This window comes from Piliocolobus tephrosceles, chromosome 14 (genome assembly GCF_002776525.5).
Source record: "Piliocolobus tephrosceles isolate RC106 chromosome 14, ASM277652v3, whole genome shotgun sequence".
NCBI lineage: Eukaryota > Metazoa > Chordata > Mammalia > Primates > Cercopithecidae > Piliocolobus > Piliocolobus tephrosceles.
This window is the reverse complement of record NC_045447.1, coordinates 52,654,758-52,667,582: the sequence shown is the minus strand read 5'-3', so window position 1 is coordinate 52,667,582 and position 12,825 is coordinate 52,654,758. Positions and strand designations below refer to the sequence as shown.

The following is a 12,825-nucleotide window of genomic DNA, read 5'->3' as shown; positions in this document are numbered from 1 at the left end:
TGATTCCTGGGTGGGAAGTTACTATATGCATCATCTTCAGTTGGGCCGGAAAAGACAACTGGATATTAGTTTGCCAAAGAGCCCCTCTAAGGTTGATACAATTAAATGACAGCTACAGGGAGCATCATGCACAAAAAAGCGGCAAAAGGGGGTGGTGGAGAGGAATGGACTTAGAACTTCTCAGCAGTTTTGCCTATACAGATTACAACTCAATCAGATTTGAGAACTATAAGAAGTCACACGGAGGGCCGGGCGCGGTGGCTCAAGCCTGTAATCCCAGCACTTTGGGAGGCCGAGACGGGCGGATCACGAGGTCAGGAAATCGAGACCATCCTGGCTAACACGGTGAAACCCCGTCTCTACTAAAAATACAAAAACTAGCTGGGCGAGGTGGCGGGCGCCTGTAGTCTCAGCTACTCGGGAGGCTGAGGCAGGAGAATGGCGTAAACCCGGGAGGCGGAGCTTGCAGTGAGCTGAGATCCAGCCACTGCACTCCAGTCCGGGCGACAGAGCAAGACTCCAAGACTCCGCCTCAAAAAAAAAAAAAAAAAAAAAAGAAGTCACACGGCAGTTTTTGATTAAACAAACATTTACTGTGTAAGAGGTGCCACGGATACAAAACTAAGAAAGACACATTTTTCTTCTGGAGGGGAAGAAATATGAATCAACCAAGCAATACAAAACTGTGTGATATCACTACAGGAGAGGTACAATAGTGCTCATGATCTAACCAGCCTTGGGGAGTCCCAAGGAGAATGCACCAGAAGTCGTACAGGACATTAAATGGACACCTAAGTTGCCATCTACCACTCTGTAAATGCCTCAGTTTTCCCCAACGTCTGACTTTGTCTTCCCCATATCCCTACACAAAAAGAACTAAACCATCAAATAACTTTACTGTCATTAAGACATGGCTTCATTATCATCATTCGGTTACCCAACAAATAATTATTAAGAACCTACTATGGGCCAGGTGCTGTGACAGCCTGGCTCTCTCACAGGCCAGGTCTGGTGAGCCATTTATCCTGGACCTCATATCCATAAAAGGCTGATAATATAGATTTTTTAATATCATCTCCAAATGATATCCTATATACAGTCACAAAGATATACTTCTAGGATTCAACCTCAAAGCATATCACAATTTTTATAATCCTGTATTGTCAATTTAAAAAATATATATCTACAAGTCCTCCTACTGCCACCCATGGATATGATCCAGGTCTCTCCTATTCCCCATGGGCATTTAAGAGAAAGCAAACAAGCCAGTTGTTATACCTTCCCTCATAGAACTTATTGCTTAGTACAGAGAAAGGTATCAAACAAGGACACACACCAAACTGATAACTGTAGTTGCCGCAAGAGGGGAGAGGAGCATGACATGAGGCCGAGCTGTTAAGCAAAGCTTTCCCTTGCCCTGAGGTGTTTGAATTTTTCCATATGCACATATTCACGGTATTCCCTGTATAGTCATTATCAGTTTCTCTATTAGGATCTCATTAACAGAAGAGCCAAGAAAGGGACCAGCAGACAAGCTGGCTCCAAATGAGGCTGAACACAATGCTGAGGCAGTGAGAATGAGTGAAACATCAAGTTGCCAGAGGTGACTGGGTTCGTCTGAGGATAAAATAGCGCACAAAACATTGTGGTGACCATCCTCTGCGTGTCCCATGGGAAGTACTACTAGGTCTGGACACAAGGCTTCCCTTTCCTGGGTTCTCTACTGGGCTCAATCGCCTAATGGCCCTACAAATGGAACAATGTACATTCAAGGATTGAGTAATATGGATGATCAATGTGTTACTCTTGCCCTGATTCGAAACTTGTCTTTTCATGGAGAGCAATAAATCTTATCAGCAGATGCCAAATGCCCCTCAACTGAATCACAGCTATATTGTCTAGACTGAAATGTCTCATCTCCATTTTGTCAAATTCTGCCTTGTCCATTACAGTTAACCTCATAATCCACATAGACACCACACAATTCCATAAGCAACAGAGCAGCCCCTGCTAACCAGCCCTCCCTCTGAGGAAAGCCTGAACATGTATAAATGATCTCAAGTCATGCCAGGGAAATAAGAACAGATATCATGGAAACCATGTTAGCATGTCAGTGCATAGCCTGCTGATGACAAACTGAGCAGTTATGCCAGACAAATTTAGGAGTCAAAATGTTTCCTTACACTGTCATTGTTTTCAATTTTCTGATTCTATTTTTGAGATACATTCAATACCTCCGGTATTTACAGAACAGAACAGAGGTATGACCAGTGACTGATCATTCAATAATGCTTCTAATCAGAGTGATTATATGTGAGTGTACAAGTGTGTGTATGTTTGTGTGTGTCAGTATTATTTTGTTTTAGTATGACGGGTGACCTCTTTGCCATGTACACTTGTTAGGGTTATGTGCACATGTAAAGCCAGCATAGAGAAATGCAATCAAATGCAACTCTGCAGGAGGAGGAAAAGTAGCAGAGGAATGGCTTTCTGCAGGGGATGTCACGTCTGAGCTCTGCTCTGAGAGGGCAGTGGGAGCTTGCATGGCGGATAGGGTTGCCAGATAAAATAAAGATACCCAGTTAAATCTGAGTTTCAGAAAAACAATGAATTACTTTTTAGTATGTATGTCCCAAATGTTGCATGAGTGTTCTATATTTTATTTGCAAAGACAGGCAATCCTAATGGTTGGAGAGGGACAGATGTGTATGCCAACTATCTTTCCTTGTCATGAATATTGTCAACATCAGCATCTATTAACGTTCCAGAACACAGGGAATGGAGTCCATGCTCTTGGGAAACCCTAAGAATTACTCCTCCTGCCTAAAACACTCAGAACATGCCTGCTTCTTCAGCCACAGGCTCCTTGAGATCATGCACTACAACTTCTTCTTCCTTCTTCAGGACCTATGCCAGTGACCGAAATGTCGTAAACATGAAAGTACATTTTTAGATAAATGAGAATATAATATGGAATTATAGTAAAGGGAGGAAATTAGGGGTGAGAGGGCTAAAGATGACAAAACTGTGCATGACCAAAAATACAGGCAACTTCAAGATGACTGACAATAGCCAAATGTGCAGTCATCTCCAACACCTATGAGCAGAACTTACCACAGTAACAGAACTGAACAATCTTTTAGTTTGATTAGTATCACTGAACAGTCTCAAACTAGTGAAAAGTATACTAAGCAACATGGGCAATTTCAGGGAAGTGAGGGAATGCACTAAATTGGGAGACCAACAGTTATACAATTATCTATTTTTTTAAACCCATGGTTAAGGAGGCCAAGGCATTGTAAAAGCAAAATGGGGAACAAGCAGTTCTAATTGGAACAGTTCAAGAAGTTTTAGGTGGAGAAGTTACATGAGGTATGTAAAAAGCTATGGCCCTCAGAGAGGCTTTGCCCTTTATAGAATCTGTGGGTGTGTGTGTGTGTGTATGTGTGTGTGTGTAATTATAAGTATATATATATGCATAAACATGGCTGCAAGAATAGTATATTCCCACATACTGTATGGTATTCATATCAACTGATTGGAACTGAGCCTTAGGGAGAATCCACATTTTCTTTCAAAATACTCTAAAGCAGAAATGTTTAAACAAATAAAGTAGTATTGATCACATTTCAGATGTATAATAATTTCCTTTTTTAAGGTATCTTCTTTTAAAAACAGCCTTCTCTCATTAAATAAGAAATACTTGGCCGGGTACAGTGGCTCACGCCTGTAATCCCAACACTTTTGGGAGGCTGAGGCAGTCGGATCACGAGGTCAGGAGCTCAAGACCGTCTTGGCCAACATGGTGAAACTCCATCTCTACTAAAATACAAAAAATTAACCAGGCATGGTGACGCGTGCCTGCAATCCCAGTTACTTGGGAGGCTTAGGCAGGAGATTGCACCACTGCACTCCAGCCTGGCGACAGAGCAAGACTCCATCTCAAAAAAAAAAAAAAAAAGAAAAAGAAAAAGAAATACTTGCTGATCACAGAAAACTTAAAAAATTCAAGTAAATAAAAATATAAAAATAAAAACCACCCATTATTCTTCCAGTTAGAGATAATGACTCAAAATTTTCGCATATATATCAAGACTTTTTTTCTGTATATTCATGCATATGTCTATATTTAACAAAAGTGGTATCAGCCTCTATATGCAAATATAAGCTTTTTTTTAAGCTACAAAGTGTATCTATCCAAGTGACCAAATATATTCCCACACATAATTTTTAGTGCTTACATATATGTTTTCTACTGATGGCTTACTTAACTAAGTATTTATTGCTGAATATTAAAATTGTTTTCCATTTTTTTACTGTGACAAACTTCCTTACAGCTAAGTCTTTAAGGGCATCATCATTATTTCTGGGGAATCAATTCCTAGAGGAACAACTGCTGAGTCAAATACTATATACACTTTTAAGGCTTTTGATCCATATCACCACTTTCCTGTCTAGGAAGGTTGTGTCAATTTATAATGATATATAAAAGGGCTTGTTTTCTTAATATTTTTCAAATTTGGTCACCCTAAGAAATCTGCCCATGAAATCAGAATTTATGTAGATAGAACATGTAGAATAATATATATAATTTATTTTTCATAGGAAATAGAAACCTTTCCCAAAAGCCAGGATTTTAAGAAATCCCACTTACCCACAATTAGCCTTTGGCGCAGTCAACTGATTTAGACAAGAACTTTTTAAGCCAACTTTTCAACGAAAGTCTGCCATGTTTGTGGAACTGTGGCTATTTGCCATTGTACAATGACTTAATTACAAATTAATGTATATCTTTTTTTTGTAAGAAGATATAATAAGCTCCCTTTGTTTAATGACAATCCATTTTACTTTCCCGGAGAAAAGAATCCATTTGCTTTAACCATCATCAGAGGAAGGCTATTTGGTCAAACAAAGTAAAAACCATAAACAATAGATAGCCATCATTACCACAGTAACATTGGTCCAGCTAGGAATTCACTTAGCTAAATGGGTGACCTCCTACTCACATACCTTCTCAGTGCACAACAAACATAGGAGCAAACAAAAGCCTTTACAGAATCCAGAGCCACCAGGCAAGAAGAAATAATAATCAAGCAATCAAGCAAAAGTTTTAAAATACTGCCTAAACTACATCTAAAAAAAAAAAAGAAAAAAAAAAAAAAGAAAAGAAAATGATACTACAAGAGAGAAGTTAATGAGGCAGAAGGATATTCTCAAATATAAAACCCCCTCCAGGACTTTTAAGGAAGGTATCAGAGGCATAGGGAAGGCTAAGTCAAGGATGAATTTAACTGAAGAAAAGGATATTTAGAGATTATCAATATTTTCTAATGCAACAGAAAACCAAGCCAGCTTAGTCTTCTACTTAGTGCCATGCTAAATTGACCAACTCTATTCTTCATCTTTTTGGGGATCCAGAAAAATCAAAAAGAGAAAATATCCAAATATAGAAACTTAATTTAACAAAATCGGAAAAACCTAAACTATATTGTGCTCTGGTGACCTAGCAATCAAATAATCACAGTAATTTGGTCAATGTCTATGATTAACTCAATGAGACAGGATGTTTGGCTATAGCGCCAGGTACAAAAAATATATTTTCATGAAGGATCACTCCCTCTTATGTAATAGATTTGAGTGAGTGAGTGAGTGAGTGCATGGACTCAGCTTTTGGCTTCTGAAATCAGTCTTGTTGTGATGATTACTTAGTGCTGGGACGGATCATCCAGGCATTCAAGGTAACACGATGGTAATACTTTGCTCATTTTTCAGAAAAAAAAAAAAAACTGGTATCACTTCCAAAGTCAGCATAGTCACCCAAAGTGAAAAAGAAAAGAAGAAGAAGAAGAAAAAAAAAGCTTCAGAGGCAAAGGAAAGGGGCCGCAACCTTGGTTAACTGTAAAATGACGAATGAGAAAACTCCTGCTGAAGATATTCAGGTATATAAAGGCACATGAAGGAGTACTTAAAACATCATTGTCAAATCCACATCTTCTGGATTATTTTTTAGCTTGAAACAAAAAAAAAAAAAAAAATGAGCACCATACCTGACATGATTCAAAAGTGTCTGTGGCTTCAGTTCCTTATGGGTATGTTCATTGCTGGCACCCTATCCCTGGACTGTAACTTACTGAATGTTCACCTGAGAAGAGTCACCTGGCAAAATCTGAGACTTCTGAGTAGTATGAGCAATTCATTTCCTGTAGAATGTCTACGAGAAAACATAGCTTTTGGGTTGCCCCAAGAGTTTCTACAATACACCCAGCATATGAAGAGGGACATCAAGAAGGCCTTCTATGAAATGTCCCTACAGACCTTCAACATCTTCAGCCAACAAACCTTCAAATCTTGGAAAGAGAGACACGTCAAACAAATCCAAATAGGACTTGATCAGCAAGCAGAGTACCTGAACCAATGCTTGGAGGAAGACAAGAATGAAAATGAAGACATGAAAGAAACGAAAGAGAATGAGATGAAACCCTCAGAAGCCAGGGTCCCCCAGCTGAGTAACCTCGAACTGAGGAGATATTTCAACAGGATAGACAATTTCCTGAAAGAAAAGAAATACAGTGACTGTGCCTGGGAGATTGTCCGAGTGGAAATCAGAAGATGTTTGTACTACTTTTACAAATTCACAGCTCTATTCAGGAGGAAATAAGGTATATTTTTGGAATTAAGATTCCTTTTCCCTCCAAAATCTCTTTCTCCTTCTCCTCCTCCATCTTCTTTTCAAGGGTTATTGTGCTATCCTGTAAGCCTATCCTCAGTTGGATTGGTAGTCTCAGAACATCAGGGACATTCACCTCTCTAAGGAGAGGTAATGCCAACCATCCTCTGGGTGACCAAGAGTCTCCTTAGAAAGTCTTTAAGACAGGTTTAAAGGAATAAGATTCCCTCTCCATCATCTTCTATTCTCTCTTCCTCTTTTCTTGGGTCATTTTGAAAGGGCTTTGCTATACCACCTGTGAACTTCACCAAGACAATGGCTAGAGAATAGGGAGCGGAGAATGTTGCAAAATGATAACATTCCAATGACTTAACTGTTTTGCTGCCAACATTGTTTATCCTATGAAAAGTCAGCACATTTAAAGAGCTTATACATGCTCCCTAGAGTCAATACCCTTGTATTTTTCCCCTCCTGCTCAGGGGAAAAAAGTTGACATTTCTGGCCCATTTCCTTCTCACCTTGGTTTGTTTGAATTGATGCCGTTTGTAGAATGGTATTTCATTACTTTAAGAGTGAAGATCCATAGTGAAATTGGATGGATGGTTGATTCAGATGACCATTAAGCTCTCATTTAACCTTTGAGAGGCTGTGATTCTAATGTAGCACACTCTTAATTCCTGATGTATATTGTTTGATTCCTACATCTAAAGGCATGGAAAATGCTGTGGAAAAGTATAGTACAGTATCTGTCTTTTATTGTTTTTTATGTGCCTGAAATAAAATGTCCAGAGTCGTAATATGGAACAATTTTACATTAGATGTTCCTAGTTAGAAGACTACTAGGAACATTCTGTGAGTTAATGTAACTAGCTATTCCAATAATACGTAATACTTTAATATATTTTATCTTTTTCAAAGTTACTTTGAAGTCGGATTACCTAGATTATTTACTTTTCTAGTATGGCCCTTCATCTATATTAATTCACCACCTGGCTGACATGGATTCTCTTCCTCTCTCGCCTCTACCCCATTTCAGAATCATCTCCTTTCAAGCAAGAATTAACAGAGATTGTGGCTATGCAAAGGCACAAAAAAAGGGTGAAATGTACCTGCAATGTACCTGGTTCTGCCCTTGGAAGTCATTTCCTGCTCATGCCATTAAGAACGTGCTGCCAAACTGTTCAGATTCAAGATTATTCCAAGTGCAAGGCTCAAATGTTATAGCCAAAGAAAATCTTATAATAAAAGTGAGGCAAATTTCAGCCAAGAAGTTAGAAGAAATGTTTAAAAGAACAATAACAAATTGTGGATCATGGTATATGCAGGCTATCAGTAGAAGGATCAGACAATAAAATGAGTTAGTGCAAACCATTTAGTAAAAATAACTATCAGCAGAGTTGTTCCAAATTAAAAATAGTACTACAAGCTTGTTAAGGAGCTAGAACGTGCAAGCTACTAAGCATAAAATATACACTTGCTATTTTTCATGAATTTCTCTAATAAAGCCTTTGCCTGTTCTCTCTAATAGCTTTACTGGAATGATGTCAATTACTTTAGTCATTTATGGTTGCAGTTCTGCTGAGTGTTTGCTATCCAGAAGGAAAGAGAATGGCTGAGAAAGCTGAGCACTTCCAGTTAACACAGATTTTCTGATTGTGTGGTAGGGGTAGAAGTCAGAACACTATGCTTTTTTAAGAGCATATCTAATCAAAAGAAAAAGGATAACATCTCCACTGGAAAAAAGGCAAGGGCACAAACTGACATCATCACAAAGGAAGAAATACTACAGACAATATGAAAAATGTTTAATCTAACTTGATTTTTAAATGCAAAATAAGATGACAAGACACTCCCATCAGCATGACAGAAATGAAAAAGAATGAGAACATAAAATGCGAGTGAGGTGTAAGGTATAGGACACAGGAGCCTTTGTGCATTACTGGGAAGAAAGTAAACTGGGACATGTTTTCTACAGGGAAATATGGCACTCTTCAATATCCTAAAGAATGCATCAGTCCCTGTGACCTAGGTATCACATCTTCAGAAATTTATTCCAAGGAAACAGATAGGTAAGATTGTTCGGCCGGGCGCGGTGGCTCAAGCCTGTAATCCCAGCACTTTGGGAGGCCGAGACGGGCGGATCACGAGGTCAGGAGATCGAGACCATCCTGGCTAACACAGTGGAAACCCCGTCTCTACTAAAAAAATACAAAAAACTAGCCGGACGAGGTGGCGGGCGCCTGTAGTCCCAGCTACTCGGGAGGCTGAGGCAGGAGAATGGCGTGAACCCGCCCGGGAGGCGGAGTTTGCAGTGAGCTGAGATCCGGCCACTGCACTCCAGCCTGGGCAACTGAGCAAGACTCCATCTCAAAAAAAAAAAAAAAAAAAAAAAAAAGATTGCTCACTGGAACCTTGTTTATAATATCTACCCCTTTTATATTCATTTTCACCTATCAGTATTTTCTAGTTTTCCTATAATGATTTTTGGGGAGGATTTTTAATTCTAAAAGAAATGGTACAAGCTTAACTTCCATTATAATTACCCTGTTTTCCTTAGTGGGTAGGCCAAGACAAGAAATGCTCTTTTACCTTGTTAATGATACCTTTGGGTACTTCTTGAGTAACTTTGGTCTTTTTTGTTGCTTCTGGGTTGCTGCTCCTAAATTTCAAAGGAATCCTTCCTTGGGGTTCATTTTCATAATGAAATGTTCGTAAAGTGCCTTTCAGTACTTCAAAGATGTTGCTTTTTTTCTCTTACTGGTTCCATCGTTGGGAAGGTAAAGAGATACAATATCCAGAAATCACTACAGAAAGGCTCTATGTGTCACATTCCTGGCTTAGCAGTCTCACTTCTGTTTTGTTAAATGGAAACTCAAAAGTCCTGTTGAGTTGGCAAAGGGAAAACTCTGGGAGCTGTGCAGAGCCAAGCTTCTGGTATCTACTGAAAATGTCTGAGTGGGTACCTGGATCATAATGTTCCTACAGAAGCCTCCTTCTTCCCCTGGGTTGAGGAGGAATCAAAAGTGTAATAGAGCTTCCTTAGAAGAGGGACTGACTGGGGATCCCAAAGGAAAAGCTGGCAACAGCAGGTCAACTGCAAGGCTATGGGGAGGTATAGGTTCCAACAGGTGCACAGTCCCAGTCAGCCTCCCCTCAGAGGCAAGACAACTCGCTGGGCACCATCTGGGGACCCTGCCTTCTCAGAGTAGCTACTTTGCTTTTGCCCCAGTTCTTTAATCAATAATCCACACTAAGAATGAACACAATGTATAAGCATCTAACTTGTGCAGGGAAACAGGGCCGCCTGCAACCCAACAAGCGCACCCACAGGGGAACTCGGGGCCATCCTAAGCCACTTGTTCGCGGGAACGTGGAAGCAGGAACTGTGCTCTGGCCGTATCTGCGTTGCGTCCTCTGAGTCCTCTTTTTCTACAGTGCAGAAAGGGGACTTGAGATTTAAACTTGGAACAGTACTCAAAGCCAGAACTCCACGTTCATTCCGGAGTGAACCACCACACCACTATTTCCAGGCAACGTCAGGAGGCTTCCTCGTTATTTGCATCTCCGTTCTCTTTTTGGCGACTAGCCTGCCCTCCCGCCCTTGGAAACTTGTGGACCCGAGATTCTCAGCTTTCCGCCTACCAAAGGTGCCCTGATCCCCTCCCACTGCCCTAGCAGCAGCCCAGCCCCAACGCCTTTGGCTAGAGATTGAAATCCTCTGGAACCAACCACGGGACACTTTGGATTGGGGCGGAACACGCTTCCACTGTCTCGAAAGCAGCACCTTCTCGGATTTGCGCCCTTTGCGGCGCGCCTGGGTTGAGATCTGAGAAACGCGCCCCGGGCCACAGGCAGCAGCGGAGGCGGGGAAGGAACAACTTTCCCTCCGCCCTCTAACCACAAGGGCGGGGTGGGGCGGCCTCGCTGGGGTCGGGCTCCTCCGCTTCCCCAGCTGGGATCCCCTGCCGGAGCTGGCATGGGGGTCGGGGAGGGGGACCAGAGGGGCTTCCTTCTCTCCCCAAGCCCTGCCAGATGTTGGAAAGGCAAACAATAGGCGAAACACGGAGAAACAAAAGGCCATTCGCCACGATCTCAGTCGGCTGCGTCGCAAGGTCCCTGCGGGCAGGGTTAGGGGAAAGGGTCAGGAAAGAGGGCGAGGGGGAATCCCGAGAGATTTAGGGTCTCTGGTACTTGTCAGGCGCCAGGGGTCTGCGCTTTACCCTCCCAGCAGGGGTCTGAAGGTGGGAAGGGGCAATCAAAGAAAAGTGGAAGGGGTTTCACCTTCTTCCCCAGTTCAGGGAAAGGGAGGGCTGGGATTCCAGATGTTTGACAGTTGTTGGCCCCAAAGTTAAGAGCGATTTGTATGGCCTTTACACGCTCCCCACCTCCATGAGGCATCGTCAGCCCCGGGGGCGACCTGGCTTATGGCGCGGAGTTCCCCGACGCTGCCCCAAGCCGAGACTCCTCCCTAGCGTTGTCCCCCAGCCCGGGAGCACTTTTGTAAAAGTTTGTCTTCTCGCCACCCACAGCCCAACACGCACCCTGCATGCGTCCGCGGCTGGGGATGGGCTCGGAGACTTGCACCCCGAAAGAAGGACGATCTTATTGATTTATATCTTTTCAAATCAAGGCCACGGATCCCGGGGTGGAAAGTGGGCGACCCTAGTTCCTGCCGGGAAGTGCACACAAGGAGCCGGCCAGAAGCCCAGGCGCCGGCAGGGGTCTGAAGCGGACTCCAGCCCCGGAAGCCCGCGGCCGGCCGGCAGAGGGCCGGTCCGCCGCCTCCCGCACCTTCTTGCACACGCGCTCAGGTGCGCCCCGCACCTCGCCGCCCGCCTGGGTGAGGTCGGGAGCGAGCAGCCACCGGGCTGCGCCGCCTCCCCTCGCTTGGAGCGCGTTCTTACTCACCGTGGGGTTTTACCTCCAGCCCAGGGCCCGGTCGGTTCCCTTCGCCGGGTCAGCTGCAGCCAGCGCGAGAGGAAAATGGTGAGCTCGGGGCAGGTGGGGCGTCGCTTCCCAATCCACTCAAGGGACTCTGCGGCCGGTGCGCGCGGTCCCAGCGAGCCAACCGGCGGACGGGCGAGCGCCTGGCTCCAGCTGCAGCCGCCGCCGCTCCGGAGCAGCCCCCACATGCACCCAGCGCGCCGCGCAGCCGGCCGGGGCTCGATCGTCTCGCGGGGACGCCGAGCGGGGACCCCTGGCGGCCGCCTGCGGAATGGCAGCTCCGTGGGGAGAAAAGTCGTCGTTGGGATCATCTTCCCTCCGGAAAGAGATGGGACATGACCAGTCTAAGGGGCCTTCCAGCCTTGCAGAAAAGACACTGACCCTCGGGCCAGGGCAGTGAAGAAGGTGTCAGATCAGAAAGGATGATCTGTGGGTCCACCACGGCCACTTCCAAGGCACCTAGAGAGGGCGAAACGGTTTGCCTTCCCCAGAATTTTCTGATTGTTGAAAAATACCATGAACTGCCTGACACAGAGCGGAGCATCAATCATTGGAAAATACTCGGATTCTAGAAAATTTACTAGAACACACTGGGAGTCGTGGATGAACATGGATTTTAAAGTCCAACCCACAGCCTGCCACTCTCTACTTGTGTGGTCTTGGTCTATCTACAACCTGAAAGCCTCGGTATTCTCCTCCGTAAATTGGCAGGGAGCAATATCACCCTTGCAGGGTGATGGTTATGGGTAAACTACATTTAAAACGTTTTTATAGTTCATAGTAACAGTAATCAAATATGAGCTTCCTGCCTTCTGCAGAAAAAGAATTGGGTCTTTCACATTTTTCTATGCCCCATATGATCACATCTTAGTGCATATTGGTTGAAGTGACGAAGCACTGCATTTTACCATTCTTACTACACACTTCAAAGAGGTGTGGAAATATATTAAGTAGAAATTAGGATATATGGAGAAAACATCCCTCCTCAAAAGAGGTTTCTGCAACTAACCACGAAATGAGAACTTCTAAAATCACTTACATCTTTTGCAATATCAAGTCATCTCAGATATTGTAAGAAACATTTAACAAATAGTCATGACTTAGTGATATCAACCCTGGATTAAATGACTCTAATTCTGTGTCATTTGTGTAATGTAAAGATATCGATTGTGAATATAAGACTCAAATATGAGAAAACTGCCAGATACAAAAAC

General features: G+C 43.2%; 2 protein-coding genes across 2 annotated transcripts in view; one reads left to right on the top strand and one right to left on the bottom strand.

Annotated features, from left to right (window-relative positions):
- Positions 1–11,869, bottom strand: part of MOB3B (MOB kinase activator 3B) — a 210,090-nt gene extending 198,221 nt beyond the window's left edge. Inside the window, exon 1 of the mRNA XM_023203896.2 lies at positions 11,576–11,869. The gene's annotated coding sequence lies outside the window, so the exon portion shown is untranslated. The remainder of the gene's footprint in view (positions 1–11,575) is intronic.
- IFNK (interferon kappa) lies at positions 6,002–8,194 on the top strand. Its single transcript, XM_023203897.2, has 2 exons — positions 6,002–6,659; positions 7,704–8,194. The coding sequence occupies exon 1, from the start codon at positions 6,035–6,037 to the stop codon at positions 6,656–6,658; it is 624 nt and encodes a 207-aa protein (XP_023059665.2). The 5' UTR covers positions 6,002–6,034; the 3' UTR covers position 6,659; positions 7,704–8,194.
- Positions 11,870–12,825: the final 956 nt, after the last annotated feature.

Coding starts and splice junctions, on each gene's coding strand:
- IFNK (XM_023203897.2), top strand. CDS start 6,035: ATGAGCACCATACCTGACATGATTCAAAAGTGTCTGTGGCTTCAGTTC.